The 19,842-nt window shown below is 38.7% G+C and overlaps 1 protein-coding gene across 3 annotated transcripts in view; it reads right to left on the bottom strand.

Moving 5' to 3' along the window:
* Positions 1-19,842, bottom strand: part of SLAIN1 (SLAIN motif family member 1) — a 62,391-nt gene that overhangs the window by 32,238 nt on the left and 10,311 nt on the right. For all 3 annotated transcript variants that reach the window (XM_047080898.1, XM_047080884.1, XM_047080890.1), the window contains exon 2: positions 15,628-15,767. In XM_047080898.1, coding sequence (XP_046936854.1) covers positions 15,628-15,767 — 140 coding nt within the window. The remainder of the gene's footprint in view (positions 1-15,627; positions 15,768-19,842) is intronic.

Below are 19,842 nucleotides of genomic sequence, written 5' to 3'. Positions count from 1 at the left end.
ACATACAAGTGGCATTTCAGTGTTCGATAGACGCATCTTTACTGGAGAGCTGGGTATGGTCAGAAGACCCCAGGAAAAGGAAAGGAATTGTCTGGCACTAGGCCCCAAACCACTGGGTGAGAAATGTCACTAGCCTTGAGAGTCAACCCATTTTCTCCTTTCCTTGTTCCTGGCCTCTCCTGGGTCATCTCCACAGCCACTCTTCTTTAGGCCTCATGGATCTTCTTCCTTGTACTTTTCCCACCATTAAAACAGGGTGTGTAAAGTAAATTTTCTAAATCTTTGCAGAACTAAAGCCCTCTTTCGTTAGTCTCCACAAATCTATGATTTGCCTGGGTACAACATTATAGCTTAAAAGTACCTTTCCTTGAAACTGAAAGGACAAGATTCGTTATTCAGCTAGCATCTAGTATTCCTGATGAAATGTCTGAGGCCTATGACACTGCAAATAACCTGTTTCTTCCTTTGAACATTTTTAGAATTTTGACCCTGGAAATTCAACCAGGATGTCTAGGGTTTAGGTCTTTTTTCATCTATCTTAGTTCATGCTGGGGAGTTGTCTTTCTTCAGCTCAAAGAAATTTTCTTGTATTCTTTCTTGCTCTCAACTGTCTGTTCCAATTTCTAGAACTGTTAAAGACTGGAGGTTTGGGACATGCCCTCCATGTGCCCTAGCTGCTCTCATACTTCCTCTTTTGGGGGGGAGATTTCCTTATGGATAAGCAGCTTGGTTCTTAGCCCTGTCCATCCCTATTCCAGTATTTCCAAGAAATTAAAAATGACTAAAAATAATGATTTGACTGCTGCTTTGCCCAGTAATGTTGTTTAAAGGTGTAGTATTCTCTTAAATCCAAACAAATGGAGTTGTCTATTCCGTTAGTTTTGTTTCCTACAAAGTCAGCTGATCTATTCATTTTGTTCATGCTATTAGTTTTCCCAAAAAGCAAATGAGACTTGGTTCCTGGTCTAAATTTATGGATATGGACTATGTTAATCTGAATAAGTAACTGGCATGACTTTCTTCTGTACCAGTACAGCTATTACCCCAACAGGCCTCCAACTGAAAACATGGACAATAGGTACTATGTCAATGCCTAGATTATTCCAGAAGCAAGCTTCCCGTGAGGTGCCTAGACATGCAGTGGCAGAGTGGCTGAGGACTCCAGCGGTGCAAAGGAGGGAGGTCTTGGTCCTTGGAACGCTGTACAAGTTCATCTAACAGCGCCCCCGCCCCCAACCTTCTCAGTCTAAAGTGGGCATCACAACTCAAGTCGCCTCACGCCTTGCTTCTCAGTTAGGGGTAGGAAGCCCATGCTGAGACTTCTCTCCCTTCTTTAAGAACAGGTATCTGGTTTTACCCTGAAGACTCTTGGAAGTTTGTACCTGGTTTCTTCCAGACTTTGTTCCATGTGCCTTTTCCCTTTGTTGATTTTGATTTGTATCCCTTTGTTTTAACAGATCCTAGCTTTGAGTACAAATATACACCGAGTCTTGTGAGTGCTCTTAGTGAATTACTAAACTGGGGGCAGGGGGGTCGTGGGGATGCCCAACATACTAAGCGAAATCTGAACACCATAAACTCCAAAAAATCCATGCCAAGACACATCATACGAAACTACTGAAAACTAAAGATAAAGAAAAATCTTGAAAGCAGTCAGCAGTGACACGTTACCCAGAAACGTTACTGAGGAACACCCATTTGAGCAACAGTGGATTTCTCATCAGAAACCACAGAAGCCAGAGAAGCGGCAGAGCCTCTTTCAAGGAAAGGCCCACCAGCTGCGCGTTCTGGGTCTGGCTGACCAACTCACCAGGAATGAAAGAGAAACAGCCTCAGACAAAGGAAAACTCAAAGAATTTGTTGCTAGCAGAGCCACCCTCAAATACTGGTTAAAGAAGGTTCTTCAAATCGAAAGGAAATGGTAAGAGAAGGGGTCTGGGGCACCAAGAAGACAAAACAAGACGAAAACAGAACTCTGGGTACAAAGAAGAGACCATCTTTTTCCTCATGGCTTGCTAAATTATATTTGATGATTGAAACAAAAATTATAATACCATCTGATAATGATATTTAAAGTGGGGGAAGTTACACTGAGTGTTGTATGGAAACCAATTTGACAACAAATTATATTTAATATAAAAAGATAAAAATAAAAGTGGGGGAAGATAAGATACCTAAATGAAAGTGAGGTTTCCATATTTCACTCAGAGTGGTAAAATGTTGGGGCGCCTGGGTGGTTCAGTTGGTTGAGTGTCCAACTTTGGCTCAGGTTATGATCTCACGGTTTGTGAGTTTGAGCCCCACATCGGGCTCCACACTGACAGTACAGAGCCTGCCTGGGATTCTCTCCTTCTTCCTCTCTCTCTGCCCCTCTCCCACTTGCATGCACATGAGCTCTCCCTCTCTCAAAATAAACTAAAAACAAACAAAAAACAAGACAATTCAGTTAACCCTCTGACACTTTCCTCTTCATAGTCATGTCACTCCTTTGTTGAAAACTATCCAAAGGATTCCCAACCATCTTAAGACAAAGTCCAGAATCCTTAAGTGCCCTGAAAACCCTGCATGCCTCTCATTTCATGCAGAATCACCAAACACCAGGCTCACGTTTTCCCCCCCCGCTCCATTTCTCTCCACCACACTCCCACCGCAACAGTCTGCTGCTCCCTCTCACGTCTGGAGTCTCACCCCATCTCAAGATCTCTCCACATGCTGTTCCTGTGGTCTGGCCACTCCCCGCCCCCCGCCAGAATTACCTGCTCAAATCTTGCTGACTTACAACAAACATGTCACATCCTTGGGAAAGCATACCCCTTCCACTTGGGCCCACTAGCACCATCAGGCCTGTTTTAAGAGAAAGGAAGAAAAAAAGAACCAGAGCTGCTATCCGTGCAGTTATACCAGACTGCGTGTTCCCAGCACAAGGTACTGAGTTCGTCTGGCCACCGTACCCCTCATATGTAGCACTGTGCTTGCAGGTAGCAAGTGCTCAATTCATTTATTTCATGGTTAAGCATTTGAATCGTCTCTCTAACCAAGGCCCCATGATTCCAAAAAGGAGAATCTACTAATTCTTGCCTAAACTGGCTATTCTGTAGAGGTCCCAAGAAATAGACATGAACATCTACCAAAATAAAGTTTCACTGCCATAGAAGCAAATTCCATCATCAGAGTACTATAAAAGCAGTAAACAACTACTGTGGGAGAATGTCTATTGTTTTACTTTTTCCTCTTTGGGGTAAGAAAATAACATGTCAGTTATATATTCATTACAACAAACATGAACTGTCATAAGCTGCTTATTTCACTACTGCTTATTTTAATAACTTTCTTGTGGTAGAAATGCAAAATAAAAACAAAAAACCACAGAGAAACACATGTAACTGATAAAGGAAAGAGAAGAAAAGGAAACATCCATGTTGCTGGATATAATGGGATAGAAACAGCAAATTCCATAGGATCACAATCCCTATTTATTTGCTACTTACTGTACATCATTCCCAACACTGAAGGAAACGCAGTGGGACTTTTCCGAACATCTGAGCAAAGCAAAGATGTGATGAAAGCCCACAGCCATGACAATGTGTCTTCAATTTCTAGCACACAGGAATAATAAATAGCAAATGTCAAGACACCCTGTCTCTGCAAATTTCAGTAGGATTCCAGATTATTTTCCCAATGAGAAAGCAACTCCTTTACAAAGCTTACCTAAAATGAACTACACAGACTAAGTTTTAATTTTGTGTTCCCAATTTGACAGAGCACCTCAAGACTGGAAACATGAGCTGATGAAGATACTATCTCGGGCCAGGCAAGGAGAAGCTGGACAGATTCCAGAAGACAGACACTTGATAAGTCTCCTAATGTCTCAGTTCAATCTGTGCAGCTTTCAACAAATGAAAAGGCCACCTTCAGAGCACTGGATTCGTCGACAACTTTCTTTTCCATTGGCTAAATTTAGAGAGGGATACTACCTCATAACAACTGAGACAAGAATAGGAACTGGTATCATAGTAAGATGAAAGAAAAACTCAATAAAGAAGCAATATCTGTTTACATTTGCTTAGCATATAATCCCAGAGGAAATGAGAGATTGCTCATAAGGAAACACAACCCAAGATAGTAACTGTGTAGGGCTACACTATTTGTGAAAACTATACCCACACTCCTCAAATGTGACCTGTCCTGATTCAATAGTTATGGATATTCAAGTATCTCCAGGCAAGATAAGCTTTTATTAACCGGCCCCAAATTAAGTGAGCCACATATTGGGCATCTCAAATTACTCAGATAAGCTCTTTTATCATTATTTGGTTATTCAACGTCCCAGCCTCATGACACAGACTCACCACCGACTCTAGATAAGCCTTATTTCAATTTAGGATATCGCAGGAGCCCATGCTACCCATGAAAGTTCTAGAGATGTTTGTTACGTACAGTCTAAAAGGGTAAGGGAAGTGGGGAAAAAGAAGAGCAGAAATGGAACATATATAGACTTAAGAAGAAGCATAAAACAAAAAAGCTAATGAAGTTGCCTTAACTTTCTACTATTCTTAAATTACACTCAAAACTTACCAATTTGAGATCCTAACTCTAATAAAATATGTTTATTTATAGGTAGAGAAAACAAACCTACCCCCTCCCAAAGAAAAAAAATGCTATTGGTTTTCTATAAAGTGTAAACAGCCAAACGAAGAGGGTTCCCTGTATGTTTTGGCTCACATTCTGAATAAGAAACTGCATAGCAGGAATGTGTCCACGTATGTACACAGCATTTCACATTTACCAAAATAATTTCACATTTAACATTTCCTGAAACCTTTCTAATAGGCCTGTGAAATCTGTGAAATGTCCCCACTTACAAGGCAAGACATGGAAACAAGTGAAATGCTTTCTGTCTTTTCTTATTTAAACTATACCAATGAGCAATCACCTCACACCTGTCAGATTGGCTAGTATCAAAGAAAAAAAAAGTAATCACAAGTGTTGGTGAGGATGTGGAGAAAAGAGAACCCTTGTGACTACTGGTGGGAATAAATATTGGTGCGCCCACTCTGGAAAATATCATGGAGTTTCCTCAAAGAATTAAAAATAGAAGTACCATACAGTCCAGCAATTCCACTTGCAGGTTACCCAAAGAAAACAAAAACACTAATTCAAAAATATATATGCACCCCTACGTCCACTGCAGTATTATCTGCAACAGCCAAGATACAGAAGCAACCTAAGTGTCCACTGATAGACAGATGGACACAGAAGGCGTGTACACACAAGATATTACTCACCAATAAAAAAGAAGGAAATCTTGCCATTTGAGACAACAGGATGGACCCAGAGAGTATTATGCTAAGTGAAATAGGACACAGAAAGCCAAATCCTGTATGACTTCACTTATACGTGGAATCTAAAAAGCAAAACAACTGAAAACACAGAAACAGACTCAAATACAGAGAACTGGTGGTTGCCCTCGGGAAGGAGTGTGGGGGGATGGGCAAAATAGGGGAAGGGAATTTTAAGAGGTATGAACTTCCAATTACAAAATAAGTCATGGGACAAGTGACGGTGACATGCTCTTAATCAGAATTAAGTAACACTGAGGCACTAGTGGACACTATGTCTAGCTACTAAATCAAAAACCCTTCTACCATCTTCATTCACTCAACAATTAGCATTCAATACCTACAACATGACAGGAACTATTCTAAGCACTGGGAGGGTTATAGCAGCAAACAAAACAGACTCAAATATCTACCCCCAACACCATCGTTTTAATGATACCATCATGTAATTGTTTTGGATTGGCTAGTTGGATGCCATCGATAACACCAATGTTCAATTAGTTTCTTTGCTCATGTAAGACATTTAAATGTATTCCAGTTAATAAATCATAAAAAAACATTCAGAACATAAAACATGTTTGACAATTTATTAAGCACTGGCAATTCGAAAGGAAACTGAGGTGCAGCCCTCTATTATCAGACACACACACACACACACACACACTTATATCCCTTACTTGAAAGAAGGCATATATGCATTAAAAATTAAGTAAAAAGATGCTCAAAAACAAGGCACTTCCAAATGGAAAATAACAAACACTGTTAGGACCGTTTTCAACAGAGAAAAACCAACCAAGATACAGTGTTTTGTCTAAGAATGTATATTCAAATCAGGGTCCGATGTTTTTTTTTGGCGGGGGGGGGGGGGAGAAAATATTATTCTAGGCTTTCTTAATTTTATACGAATAGATTGTAGATTAAGAAGTACCAAAAGATTTAACTTTTTGCAATTACTTTCTTTTAAATGTCTATGTATTTATTTTAAGCTGGAGAGGGGCAAAAAGAGGGAGAAAAAGAATCCCAAGCAGGTTCTGAGCTGTCAGTGCAGAGCTCAACACAGGGCTCCATCCCACAAGAACCATGAGATCATGACCTGAGCTGAAATCAAGAGCTGGACACTCAACTGACTGAGCCCCCTAACTCTAATAAAATCACTTTTATTAGAGTTTTTTCACTTTTAACATTACTTTCTGTACATTATGCAAAAAAGCCATTTACATTATTCAAATGTATTAGGAAAGAAACCTAATATGTAAGCTTTTATTATGTCTGCTTCACAAACATCTTTACTTATTGTCTTACAACAACTCTACAAATTAAAGGTATTTGTAGAGGATGCTGGGAAAGCTTAAGTACCCGGCCTGTGTGGACTACTTGATATAGAAGGCCTTATAAATTATGAAATTTGAGCATGAAAAGATCAGTTTGGAAAAGGGGAAAATAAGTTTGGGGATCTACAATCAAAGTTTCAATTTAATTAATTTTCAATTAAAATATTAAGTGACTTGCTCAATTAATGTTCCCTTTGAGAATTTAGGAGCATTGGATACATATGAGTCATCTGTAGGGGTGTGTGTATACATATATGTATATACACATATATATGTATATATACACACACGGATATATACACATATACATATACATATATGTATACACACACACTCACACCCTTACACCAAAAATAATTGTCCTATTGTATCTTAAACACACACATTTAACCAAATTGCAAAACTGTAGCCGTGAAGACAAAGCATTTCTTTTAGTAGTATCTTGAAAAAGGTCTCAATGCAGGTGCTATCTCCCAATAAAACTTACACAAAACGTCCCTTTCTGTTCCTCATTTTCTTCAGAAAAACAAACTTTCTTCAGAAGGGTAGGATTTTAATAAGCCTGTTCTCATAACCTCAAGACAAAATGTGAACACTTCCCATACATTCTCCCACAATTTACCAGGTTTTGTTACCTAGTTCCAGGGTCATGAGGTTGTCAGATACAGCATGAAGGACTAGGATGACCCCCCGACAGAAAGCAGGCAGCAGGAAGAGAGCCAGGGGTCCTTCACAAAGTGACAATCAAAATAAACTTATTGGCAACTACACAGAGAACCTTGGGAGAAACGCTACCCGAAGCAGCCACAGAAACTGAGCTTGACCAGCTCCTACGCAGATGTGCTCCCAGAGAAGTTTACTTCTTAAGCAGGGAAGACTGCTAACTTCAACCAAGAAAACAGTACATGCTACATTCCTAGGGTCCAAGAAGGAATAAGGAAGGGATGTAGGACCAGGGGACTGAGGGGTAGAAGGTCCACCACAGAAACACCGGCTCCTCATAACTACGGACCCCCATCCACACGTTCTACAGAGAGTTGGTCTCTAATTTTTGAGTAATTTTCTTCCCAGAAGCATCAGGGTCAAGAAATAGAAACCAAATATCAACATATTTGCTAATTATGAAAGCAACATCTAATCTAAAGCCCCAGGCTAACAGAAAAGAACATTTACTTACCCCTTGGTTAACAAGTGAGAGAGATGGGAAAAGAGAGGCAGAAAGGGGAAAACACTTCCCTTTCAAAAAATCTAATCTGTCATCCCTCCTTGTCATGGCAGCAGATGGTCTTAGTGAACAGTCTTTAAATTCGGGGAGGGGGTGGGGAGCAGGTACAACCACTCATTTCCAACAAAAGGCAGTAAGTAAAACCTATTTTAATATAAACATGCTTGTGAATGGTAAAACAAGGCTGCAAACTAATACTTCAAAGGACACTGAAAAGAAAAGAATGATATGGTTGGTAAGGAAAGTGGTGCAAAGACTCCATTCCATCTGAAAATGTGCAAAACCAAAACTGAAATTCTAACAGCAGTAACTGTGACATTAGGCTCAAGAAGAATTAAACAGGGTGGCCTGGGTGGCTCAGTCAGTTGAGCATCTGACTCTCAATTTCAGCCCAGGTCATGATCCCAGGGTCGTGGGATTGAGCCCCATGGTGGGCTCGGTGTGGAGCGTGCAACCTGCTTAAGATTCTCTCTCCCTCTGTTCCTCTCCCCTGCTCACTCTCTCTACAAAATAAACAAAAATTCATTTATTTTAGCAACAGTAATCACTGTTCCCTTTTAGCTGGTGTGACCAATAAAACAAGGTCACTGTCCTTGGGCAATTTCTATTCAAATTAAAGGAAACAAACTTGCTCTCAAAGAAAATGCTCAATAATATTTGTTACTTGAAAATGTTGATTGCTCAAGACAGAAATGAAGTCTGAACAAAATGCTTTGTTAGAATTACTTGTAAGTTCTAAAATATGGAATGTTTACATAATCCTAATATTCATGTGACAATATGAATAGTTAAAACCATAATTTCTGTTACCTGTTAATCAGCTATCATTGACAAAGGATCCCCTTCATTGGAAGCCAGTAGGAATTCTTCGATATTGAAGACTATCAATTCTTCTCTATTCTCTTAGAAAACCACACTAGATATTCTAAGGAACCTCCATACTGTTTCCCATGGTGGTGGCACCAGTTTGCATTCCCATCATCAGTGCACCAGGGTTCCTTTTTCTCCACATTCTCATCAACACTTGTTTCTTGTTTTTTGATTTTTAGTCATTCTGACAGGTGTCAGGTGATATTTCATTGTGGTTTTAATTTGCATTTCCCTAAGGAGTGATGTTGAACACCTTTCATGTGTCTGTTGGCCAGATATCTGTAGGTCTTTAGCAAAATGTTTAATGGGGTCATTCCTCTGCCCATTTCAGTTGGGTTTTTGGTGTTGAGATGCAGAAGTTCTTTATATATTTTGGATAGTCACCTCTTTTTGGATATCATTTGCAAGTACCTTCTCATTCAGTAGGCTGCGTTTTTGTTTTGCTGTGCAAAAGCTTTTCATTTTGGTGTAGTCCCAATAGTTTAATTTGGTTTTTCTTTCTCTTGCCTCAGGAGGCAAATCTAGAAAAAGGTTTCTATGGCTGATGTCAAAGAAATTACTGCCTGTGTCTTCTTCTAGGAATTTTATGGTTTCAGGTCTCACAATTTAGTTCTTCAATCCATTTTGAGTTTATTTTTATGTATGGTGTAAGAAAGTAGCCCAGTGTGATTTTTTTGCATCTAGCTGTCCAGTTTTCCCGACACTGTTAATTGAAGAGGTGGTCTTTTCCCCATTGTATATTCTTGCCTCTTCTGTCATAGATTAATTAACCATAAAGCATGGATTTATTTCTGGACTCTCTATTCTGTTCCATTGATCTATGTGTCTATTTTTGTGCCAGTACCATACTGTTTCAATTACTATAGCTTTGTAGTATAGCTTGAATCTGGTATTGTGATACCTCTAGCTTTGTTCTTTTTGAAGATTGCTTTGGCTATTCGGGGTCTTTTGTGGTTCCATACAAAGTACAGGATTATCTGTTCAACTTCTGAGAAAAATTTTGTTAGTATCTTGATGGGGATATTACAGTACATCTGTAGACTGCTTTGGGTAGTATGGACACTTTTAACAATATTGGTTCTTCCAATCCCTTTTATTTGTGTCATTTTCAGTTTCTTTCATCAATGTTCTGTAGTTTTTGGAGTGCGTATGGCTTTCAGGTCCTTGGTTAAGTTTATTCCTAGGTATTTTATTATTTTTGGTGCCAACTGTAAATGGGATGGTTTTCTTAATTTCTCTTTCTGTTGCTTCATTATTAGTGTATAAAAACACAACAGATTTCTGTACATTAATTTTGTATCCTGTGACTTTACTGAATCCATTAATCAGTTCGAGTAATTTTCTGGTGGAGTCTTCACAGTTTTCTATATATACTATCATATTATCTGCAAATAGTGAAAGTTTTACTTCTTCCTTACCAATTTGGATGCCTTTTATTTCTTTTTATTGTCTGACTGCTGTGGCTAGGACTTTAAAAATAGAATTACCCTATTATCCAGTAATTCCAGTAAAAAATAGGTATTTACCCAAAGAACACAAAAACACTAATTTGAAAACATATGTACTATTATGTTTAATGTAGCATTATTTACAAAAGCCAACATATGGAAGCAACCCAAGTGTCCACTGATAGATGAATGAAGATATGGTATATATAGAATGGAATATTACTCAGCCATAAAAAATGAAATTTTAACCATTTGTAACAACATGGATGTTGAGAATAGAGTATAATGGTAAGTGAAATAAGTCAGAAAAACAAATACTGTATGATTTCACTCATATGTGGAATTTAACAAACAAACAATAAAAAAAAAAAAAGACAAAGAAACAGACTCTTAAATACAAAGAACTGGTAATTACCAGAAGAGAGGTAGGAGGAATGGGTGAAACAGATAAAGGGGATTAAGAGTACACTTTTTTTTTTTAATGTTTATTTTTGACAGAGAGCACGAGCAGGGGAGGGATGGAGAGAGTGGGAGACAGAGAATCCCAAGCAGTCTCCTCACTGTCAGCACAGAGCCTGACATAGGGCTCAAACTCATGAATCGTGAGATCATGACCTTAGCCAAAATCAAGATTTGGACACTTAACCAGTTGAGCCACCCAGGCGCCCCAAGAGTACACCTACTTTGATGAGCCCTGAGAAATATATAGAATTGTTGAATCATTATACTGTGCACCTCAAACTGGTAATTATACTTGAACAAACAATAAAATTCAGTTAAAAAAAACACACTAGAATGACAGCTAAACTCAAAAGTCTTCTAAACCTACAAGTAAGACCAAACAAGAAAAGAGACACTATCAGTCTAAGAAGGTCATTTCACTGATAAACGGAAAATAGATAAACATTAGGTAATGGGCTTGGGTTTTGACATTCTCTGCTCCAAGGGCCCACAGTGGGGGATAAGCCAACAAGAAACTGGAATGTTCTAGAATTGAATGTGCAGGATACCACACACCCTTCCCTCCCTGAAGGCAGGGAGCTTCAGAGTAAAGCAAAAACAAGATGACTGTTGGGAAGTCTTTAGGAAAACACTCCCTCTCAACTCCCCAAGGAGCTACCCCTCTCCTGCTGTTATCAAAGACAGGTTCCATTGCTTAAATAAACTGAAGTAAAAAGCTACTGGAGTTAAGATACCTTACACAAATAACAGTACCTTACAAAACCAGGAGGACTTAGTGAAGGTGTGCGTGCTAGAAGGTAAATTCAGCGACGGCATGGACTTAACACCTGTTTGGTCCCTGCTGCACCCCCATTCCCTCATTCCCTACAATGGTGCCCAGCACATGGAATGAACTTAGTATGCAGCAAAGAGGTTTCGAAGAGGAATTTTTACAATCTCCAAGAAAGCAGAATACCAATATCATGGCAGAAAACAGAAGAGAAGAATATAAAATCTGAACATCAAAGCAGGCAATTCAACATTTGACTTAAAAGGAGTATCTAGAATGAAAGAATAGAGAAAACTGGAGGAGAGGATGGATTTACAGAGAAATAACACAAGACATTTTGTAGAGCTAAAGTTTCCTTGTTGAAAGTGCCAACTATATAGCACAAAAAATGAAAATTTCAAAGTACTAGGAATGAAGAGATTCTAAAATTCTATCTAAAAGGTATTTTAGAAATTTTTTTTTTCGTTTTTTTTTTTTTAATTTATTTTTGGGACAGAGAGAGACAGAGCATGAACGGGGGGAGGGGCAGAGAGAGAGGGAGACACAGAATCGGAAGCAGGCTCCAGGCTCCGAGCCGTCAGCCCAGAGCCCGACGCGGGGCTCGAACTCACGGACCGCGAGATCGTGACCTGGCTGAAGTCGGACGCTTAACCGACTGCGCCACCCAGGCGCCCCGTGAGCTTTCTCTTTAGAGCCTGCTTCCGATTCTGTGTCTCCCTCTCTCTCTGCCCCTCCCCCCGTTCATGCTCTGTCTCTCTCTGTCCCAAAAATGAATAAACGTTGAAAAAAAAATTAAAAAAAAAAAAAAAAAGAGAAAGCTCACAGGAATCAGAAATTAGAATAGTACAAGGACTTCAACAGCAATCCCGAAGCTAAAATATAATGGAGCCACGTCTCCTAGACTCTGCTGGAACTGGTTTCTAACCTAGAGTTCTACACCTAGCTCAAAGAATAATCAAGATCAAAGATATAATTCAGACACTTTCAGACATAAGAGGCTCTCAAAGTTTCTGTCTCCCATATCCTCATTTCTCTTCTACTCCCCCAAAAAGGCAAGAGGAGAATGAATTCTCCCCAAAGAGGGAATATAAGGAAAAGGAAGTTTGCATCCAGGAAACAGGCATTGTGACACTGGAAAGGGGACAGGATCCGCAGAACGAGGGTAAGAGGAAGTCCCACGAGAGCCCCATGAGCCTGCAGAGAGCCAGTTCAGAGCACATCATGGGTCAGCCGAGGGCACTACCAGGAGGAACGTTGGAAAAACAAAGGGAAATAAAACCCTTGGTGGATTTGTATGTCTAACTGTACTGAGGATGGTTCATTTGGAGTGTGTGGGGTTAAATTAAAGACAAAAACCAAAACCAGCAAGTAAGGGTCCTTTTACTTTTAACTCCAGAACAAAAACAAAAGATTAGATGAAAAAAACAACAAAATGTTGCATGACCTAGATAAGATTATTTCTATTGTAATCAATATTAAACAATCTATTTAAAGATTGGCAAAAAGCTACATGGGAAGATGTGCAGAGAAAAGGTGTAAAGGGAAGAAGGTAGTAAAAAGAATTAAACCTTCATAACTCAAAGTAAGAAGTTGACAACTTATAGGTATGGGAATTTAATGAGAGATAAATAGCAAAACCAAAACAAATAGCTTTTGTTAAGTAACTGAATCTGGGTAATCAAATGGGCATGAGAGGTGGGGTAGGAATATGCTATTTTCCCTGTAATACTCATAAGAGTAAATCTAAATGATTGCTTTATAAAATATAAGTTAAATTTCAAAAACAAATTTCATCCAATGAACAACCTACTATAATCAGTGACTTCTTATCTCCTAAGGGGATTATGGATCTTTGGAACAAAACCATTTAGTCTCACAGCAAAAGAGGATTTAGATTTATACACAAATTTCACAAAACACTAATGTAGGTTTTGGAAAGCTAGTTCTCTGTTTAAACTCTTAACATGAAATTTAAATTCATTACATTATGAATAAAACTACAGCACATTAAATCTTGTCCTCATGACCTCACCGTTCTGCTTTAGCCGCTTGTCAGTGAAAGGAAAATTAGATAATCAGGCACTTAGTCTCAATTCTCAAAAGCAGCCACCAATAAGGATTATTTACATTAAACTTAAAGCCTCTATTTTTCTTAAATGTTTATTTGAGAGACAGAGAGAACACATGAGGGGGGAGAGGCAGAGAGAGAGAATCCCAAGCAGGCCCTCGCTGTCAACAGACAGCCAGATGTGGGGCTCAATCCCACAAACCTTTTGACCCTGAGCTGAGCTGAAATCAAGGTGCCACCCAGGTGCCCTCAAAGCCTTTATTTTTTTAAGTCAATCTTGTATGTAAATCTACCTTGTGTGCAAATGAACTAAAGCAGGGGTCACAAACTAAGGCCTGGGTAGCCCAAGTCCAACTCATCCCCAGTTTCATATCTCAGTGTCCACTCCAGTTCCTACTCCAGTCTCTGATCTCAGTGCCCACAGATAAAGGTTTACTGGAACAGAGCCTTGCTCATTAACGTTTGCATTTATGGCTGCTTTCTACTGAGGGTAGAGACCATGCGGCCTGCAGAGCCTAAAATATTTACTATCAGGTCCCTTTCAGAAAAAATTTGTTGATCCCTCAACTAAAGGATTCTAGTTCTGAATTTCATTTGAACTTTACTTCAAATGAAACTGAGCCAAATTCATATATAAGAGTGTCCATATAAAGAGTAGTTGAATCAAGAGATGTTTGAATAAAGAACCTTAGAGACAGTCAACATAACCCTTTAAAAAGCCCAGAGGGACTTAATGGTTTGCTGAGGGTCAGCTGGGTAGATGAACAAAGTCTCCTAACTCAGATGGTTGCTATCTTAGATAAGCATCTGTCACCAAAGTTTTAACCCTAATACTTCTCCTTTGTTCCTACCCCACTCTTCAATTACTAAACAAGTTATTTCATTTTAGTTACAATGTTAATAAAATGTGCCTTTTGATGTTTCCCAAATATTTAAAACAGATTTCTGTTGATATTCAGTCATGGCTGTGCCAAAAAAGCAGAAGACTGATTAAGGACAGTCGTTAGGGTCAAGGAGACCCAGGTTTTGGCTCTGCCCCTGGGTGTCACTCTGGCCCCAGTAACCCTCTTAACTGCCCTCCACTCCACCTGTCCCTTCTCTAGGAGTGGGTATAGTGCCCACTACAGATGAGTGTGGTTAGGCTGAATAAATGAAGGATGTCAAGAACCTAGTGCACTGACCGTCACAGAATTAAGAGCTCAAGAAATGTCACCTTTTATACTTTGTCTCCTGTCCAAAATTTGATAACCATCGTTATCCCCGAAAGGCAGCATAGGTGATGTTCTCAAACTACAGTGTGCGTAAGAATCACACTGGTGAACTTGTCGGTGCAGATTCTCATGACCCTACTACCAGTTACTCTGATTATTTAATCTGGAAGAGGCAGGAATCTGTAATTCCAAGCTCAAGTGTGTTACGGATAATGGAAACACTGCTGCTAGATAATGAAAGAGATACCAAGAGTTAAGAGATGAGCAAAAACCTAAATAATCACAGCCTTAATTAAATATAAATGGCAAGGAGCTAAGTCCTGCTTACTAATTCCTTTTACTGCTCTTCCTTCCACAGCAGTCCATTTTTGTTTGTTTTGTTTTACTTAAACTTATGTTGGGCTCCATAAGTTAACTAATGTTATATACAGTGTGAAGATTATTTCCCAGTTTATAAAGGTTAGGACTTCCAGTTATACAACCCAATTAAACATTCATGGAACTCAAAAAGGTCAGAACTCAGGTCCCAATGAAACTTCAGTTTTCCATCCTGGAATTCAGCCACACAACCACCTTCTTGCTGTCCCCAGAGAATTAAAGGCTGACCCATTTTATTTATTGGTATATTTGCAAACAGAAAGAAAAAAAAAACACAGAAAAATAAAGTTTATTCCTATCTTTCAATACAAACACAAGCTAAAAATGTGGCTAAAAACAAGCATGAAACTAAATACCTTTTACACTGGGAAATCCTGATGTGTAATAAATGTGAAGCAAATTGCATGTAACAGCTATACCTTTGGGCAAGTTTTTTCCATTTAAGTGTCAATTCCAAAACCAGAAACAAAAACAGAGTTGACGGTGGCAAGAGTTCGAGAATGTAAATGCGCAGGTTCGAAATTACCTTGCTCCAGTCTAAAGCACAGGGAACGCCTTGCTGCTTCCATCTCTGGAGTCGGATTATCTAGGACGTGTCTACACCACTGCAAAGGGCTCAGGGATTTCTCTGATGATGTGAATGTCTTTGAAGAGCCAACGTATAACCTTAAAAAGAGAAATCTACATTATAGGTATTATATAGGTATATAGAGATGACCCCTCTTCTAGGGAAAACAACATGTATTTAACAAGTTTCTAGTGAAACAAAGCTCATGTTTGATTACTTCAAATACCAAAATTATTTTTTAACAGGGAAATGCCCCCAAATAAAATAGTATGCTCTCTGTAGCTTGGTGGGAAGGAGGACTTCAAAAAACTATAAACCAACATCTCATAGTCAGAAAGGAGGCTTTTGTTATTGAACTGACCTTGAACAGGCACCGCGATGATCTGACTACCTCACTTGGATTTGTAGAAATGGACACTTTCATCTCTTTGGTGACAGAATCTTACATGAACTGAGCTCATGTATGTATTTTTTAAAATTTTTTTTTTCAACGTTTATTTATTTTTGGGACAGACAGAGACAGAGCATGAACGGGGGAGGGGCAGAGAGAGAGGGAGACACAGAATCGGAAACAGGCTCCAGGCTCTGAGCCATCAGCCCAGAGCCCGACGCGGGGCTCGAACTCACGGACCGCGAGATCGTGACCTGGCTGAAGTCGGACGCTTAACCGACTGCGCCACCCAGGCGCCCCTGAGCTCATGTATGTAAACATGACACGGCAAACGAGGCAAATCTTATGTGCTTTTTAAAAATATAAGCCTAAAACTAGTGAAAGTCTGTTGATCCTCTCAAACCTTAAAGAATCAGTTATTCCCCTTCTCAAATCTGTACTAAATCTGGTATGTGCTTCTTTCTCAAGAAAGCCAAACAGCTTTCAAAGATATGTTGTAGGGAAAAGTTTGGTTTCAGCATCTATACCATTAAACAGAATAGGCAGAACTCAAAATAACCGCAATATTATTTCTGATATATGGTGCTAAGGTAACTTAGAGAGTATTTTCAGTCACAGGGTTATACAAAAGAAGTTCATCGTCTTAGCTGACAAAAAAAGAAAGAAAATTATAACCACTGGTTCTAGTAATTAACATTTATAAAGCTGCATTCTAATTATAAATATCGTGAAAGTAATACTTCTTTAAACAAAGTTACCACAATTCTAATTGAGCGCATTTTCTTGGAACACCTTACTTCATTATTCATTCTCATACTGTTATAGTCAGGACTCCCATCTGTCAAAATAATTTCTCAGTTATCCAAGATGGTTGGGGAGTGATACTATTCTTCAGCAAATTCTTCTTGTAGATCAGAGGTTGACAAACATTTTCTATAAAGGGGCAGCTAGGAAATATTTAGGCTCTGTGGGCCACACAGTCTCTGTCACGACCACTCAACTCCACTGTGGCAGCTCCAAAGCATCACAGGCCATATATAAATAGGACTGTGCTTCTCCAAAATATTTATAGACACAGGAACTTGAATTTCCCATAATTTTCAATGTCATGAAAGAGTATTCTTCTGGGTTTTTTACCCAGTCTTTTAATAATGTAAATATCTAGCTGACTAGCCATTCAAACCACGCAGCCGGACTGATTTGCCCCAGGACACAGTTTGCTAACTCCTGCTGCAGATGCAGATTTAAAATATCTTTTAATCAATTTAGTAGTAATCCTAATAGAACATTCTTCCCTTAGAGAGTGAACCGCGGTCCTCCCTTCATCGGGAATATAGCGATTAGTCAAAACTTATTCCTGGGCCCCGCCTTGGTCTACCGTGACAAGATTAATACCTACCTATGTAAATCCATCCTTTTCACCCTCCCTTGCTGAAAGACCTCTGAACTGTCCAGTACTGGGTGGCTTGCTCTAGACTCCCAAGTAAAGGCTAGCCTAAGTCAGTTGTTCTCAATCTCTGGTGCATTGGGATCTCTTAGCAGGCTTTTTAAAACACAAATTGCTAAACACTTGGTCGCAGGCAGGTCTAACCTACCCGATTCAGTATGTTTGGAATGAGGTCAAAGAATCTGAATGTCTAGTAAGTTCCCAGGTGATGCTGATATTACTGTCTGGAGAGCTCACCTAGAGATGGGTGCACTGGGCTAAGCCAATCTGAGTATTTCCATTATTCCTAGTTGCCTGATTACTGGTTTAGGCACAAGCTCTGGAAACAATTCTAGCCAATAAAAACTAAGGGGTATCTTCTGATGGGCACGTGAGCACATTTCTCCTCATTTTTAAAGTGATCAGAAAAGACCCAATTATATGCTGTCTACAATATATGCACTCTAAATATAACCACACAGGTAAAAGTTAAAGGATATAAATGTAAAAGACTACCCACAACAAAAAGCCCAGGTCCAGAAGGCTTCACTCCTAAATTCTACCAAATATTATAAAGAAAGGAATTGAAGACCAATATCCCTCATGAATACAGAAGCACAAATCTGAATATTTTAGCAAATTGAGTCCAACCATATGTAAAAGGGATGCTTTATCAGTACCACGTGGGGTTTATCCCAGGAATGAAAATTGGCTTAACATTCAAATATCAGTGTAGCTTATCACAGAAAAGGCATGTAATAATCTCAACAAAGAAAAAAGCATATGACATCCATCCATTAAACACTCTCAGCAAATTAAAAAGGAAACACCCTTAATCTGATTAAAGGCATTAACAAAAACAGTGTCTTTACAGTGAAAGACTAAATGCTTTTCCCCTAACATCAAGAACGATATAAAGACTAGAGGTTCTAGCTAGTACAATCATGCAATAAATAAAAACATTTAGACTGGAAGTCGTAAATCTATCTTTATTCACAGATGACATGATCATCTACCTACACAAAAGATACCAAAACTAAGAAGGGAGTTTAGTAACACGATTGTAGCATACCAGATCAACATACAAAAGTTAACTGCATTTCTATACTAGCAACAATCAGCATTTTTGAAATTTCACTTTCCATTTACAATAGTATAAAAAAAAAAATAAGATACCTAAGGATAAATCTGACAAAGTATGTCAAGCCCTCTACACTGAAAAGTACAAAGCATTCTGAAAAAAATTAAAGAAGATATAAATAAAAATACAGACCAAGTTCATGGATTAGAAGGCAGAATATTGTTAAGATGTAAATTATCCCTAAATTTATCTATTTAACAAAATTCCCAAATTTCAGTAAGCTTCTTAAAGAAATGTAAAAGCTGATTCTAAAATTCATATGGAAATGCAAAGATCCTAGAAGAGTCAAAACAATGAAGTTCAAGAGCTTTAAAAAACAATGAAGTTCTAGAGCTACCACTGACTGAGACACATTACAAAGCTACAACAGTGAAGACAGTTTAGTATGATGTAAAGATATACAGATCAATGGGGAAACAAAATGTCCAAAACTATACACATACGGAAAACTGATTCTTGACAAAGTATAAAGACAATTCAATGAAGAAAAGATGGTCTTCTGAATAAATCATGCTGAAACAAATGGATATCTATCTGCAAAAAGCAAATTTTTTTATTCTTTTTAGAGACAGAACACCCAAACGGGGGAGAAGAGCAGAGGCAGAGAGGGACAGAGGGAAAGAATCTTAAGTGGTCTCCATGCTCAGGGCAGAGTCCAATGGTGGGCTTGAGCCCCCAACCTTGGGATCATGACCTGAGCCTAAATGAAGAGCTGGACACTCAACTGACCGAGCCGCCCAGGCACCCCGCAGAAAGTACTTTGACCCAGCCTTCACACAAGAGCCAAAGTTAACTCAAGACATGTTCACAAAAATGGAAAACCTGGAACTATAAAACTTTTAAAGAGAAACCATGGGCAAAGTTTTTGTAAACCTGAGTTGGTAAATATTTCTTAGATACAATTTCTTATATGGAAAGTATGATCCATAAAAGAAAAAAAAATTTATCAATTAGGCTTCACTAAAATTAAAATTAAACCTTTGCTCTCTGAAAGAGAAGGAATAAAAGATAACCCACAGATTGGGTAAAAATATTTGCATATCACATATCTGGTTTAAAAACTTGTATGTAGAATATACATAAAAACTCTGCAAACTTAATAATGAGCAACTCAATTTTTAAAAATGGACAAAAGATTTGAACATTTTACCAAACAAAATCTATGAATGGCAAACAGCATTATAGGAAATATGCTCATCATTTGTCATTAGGGAA

This window comes from Lynx rufus, unplaced genomic scaffold (genome assembly GCF_022079265.1).
Source record: "Lynx rufus isolate CCGP_SWC_20201006 ecotype Redwood Valley unplaced genomic scaffold, mLynRuf1.p SCAF_1, whole genome shotgun sequence".
In the NCBI taxonomy this organism is placed as follows: domain Eukaryota; kingdom Metazoa; phylum Chordata; class Mammalia; order Carnivora; family Felidae; genus Lynx; species Lynx rufus.
Note: the sequence above shows the minus strand (reverse complement) of the source record. Positions and strands in the feature narration are given on the sequence as shown.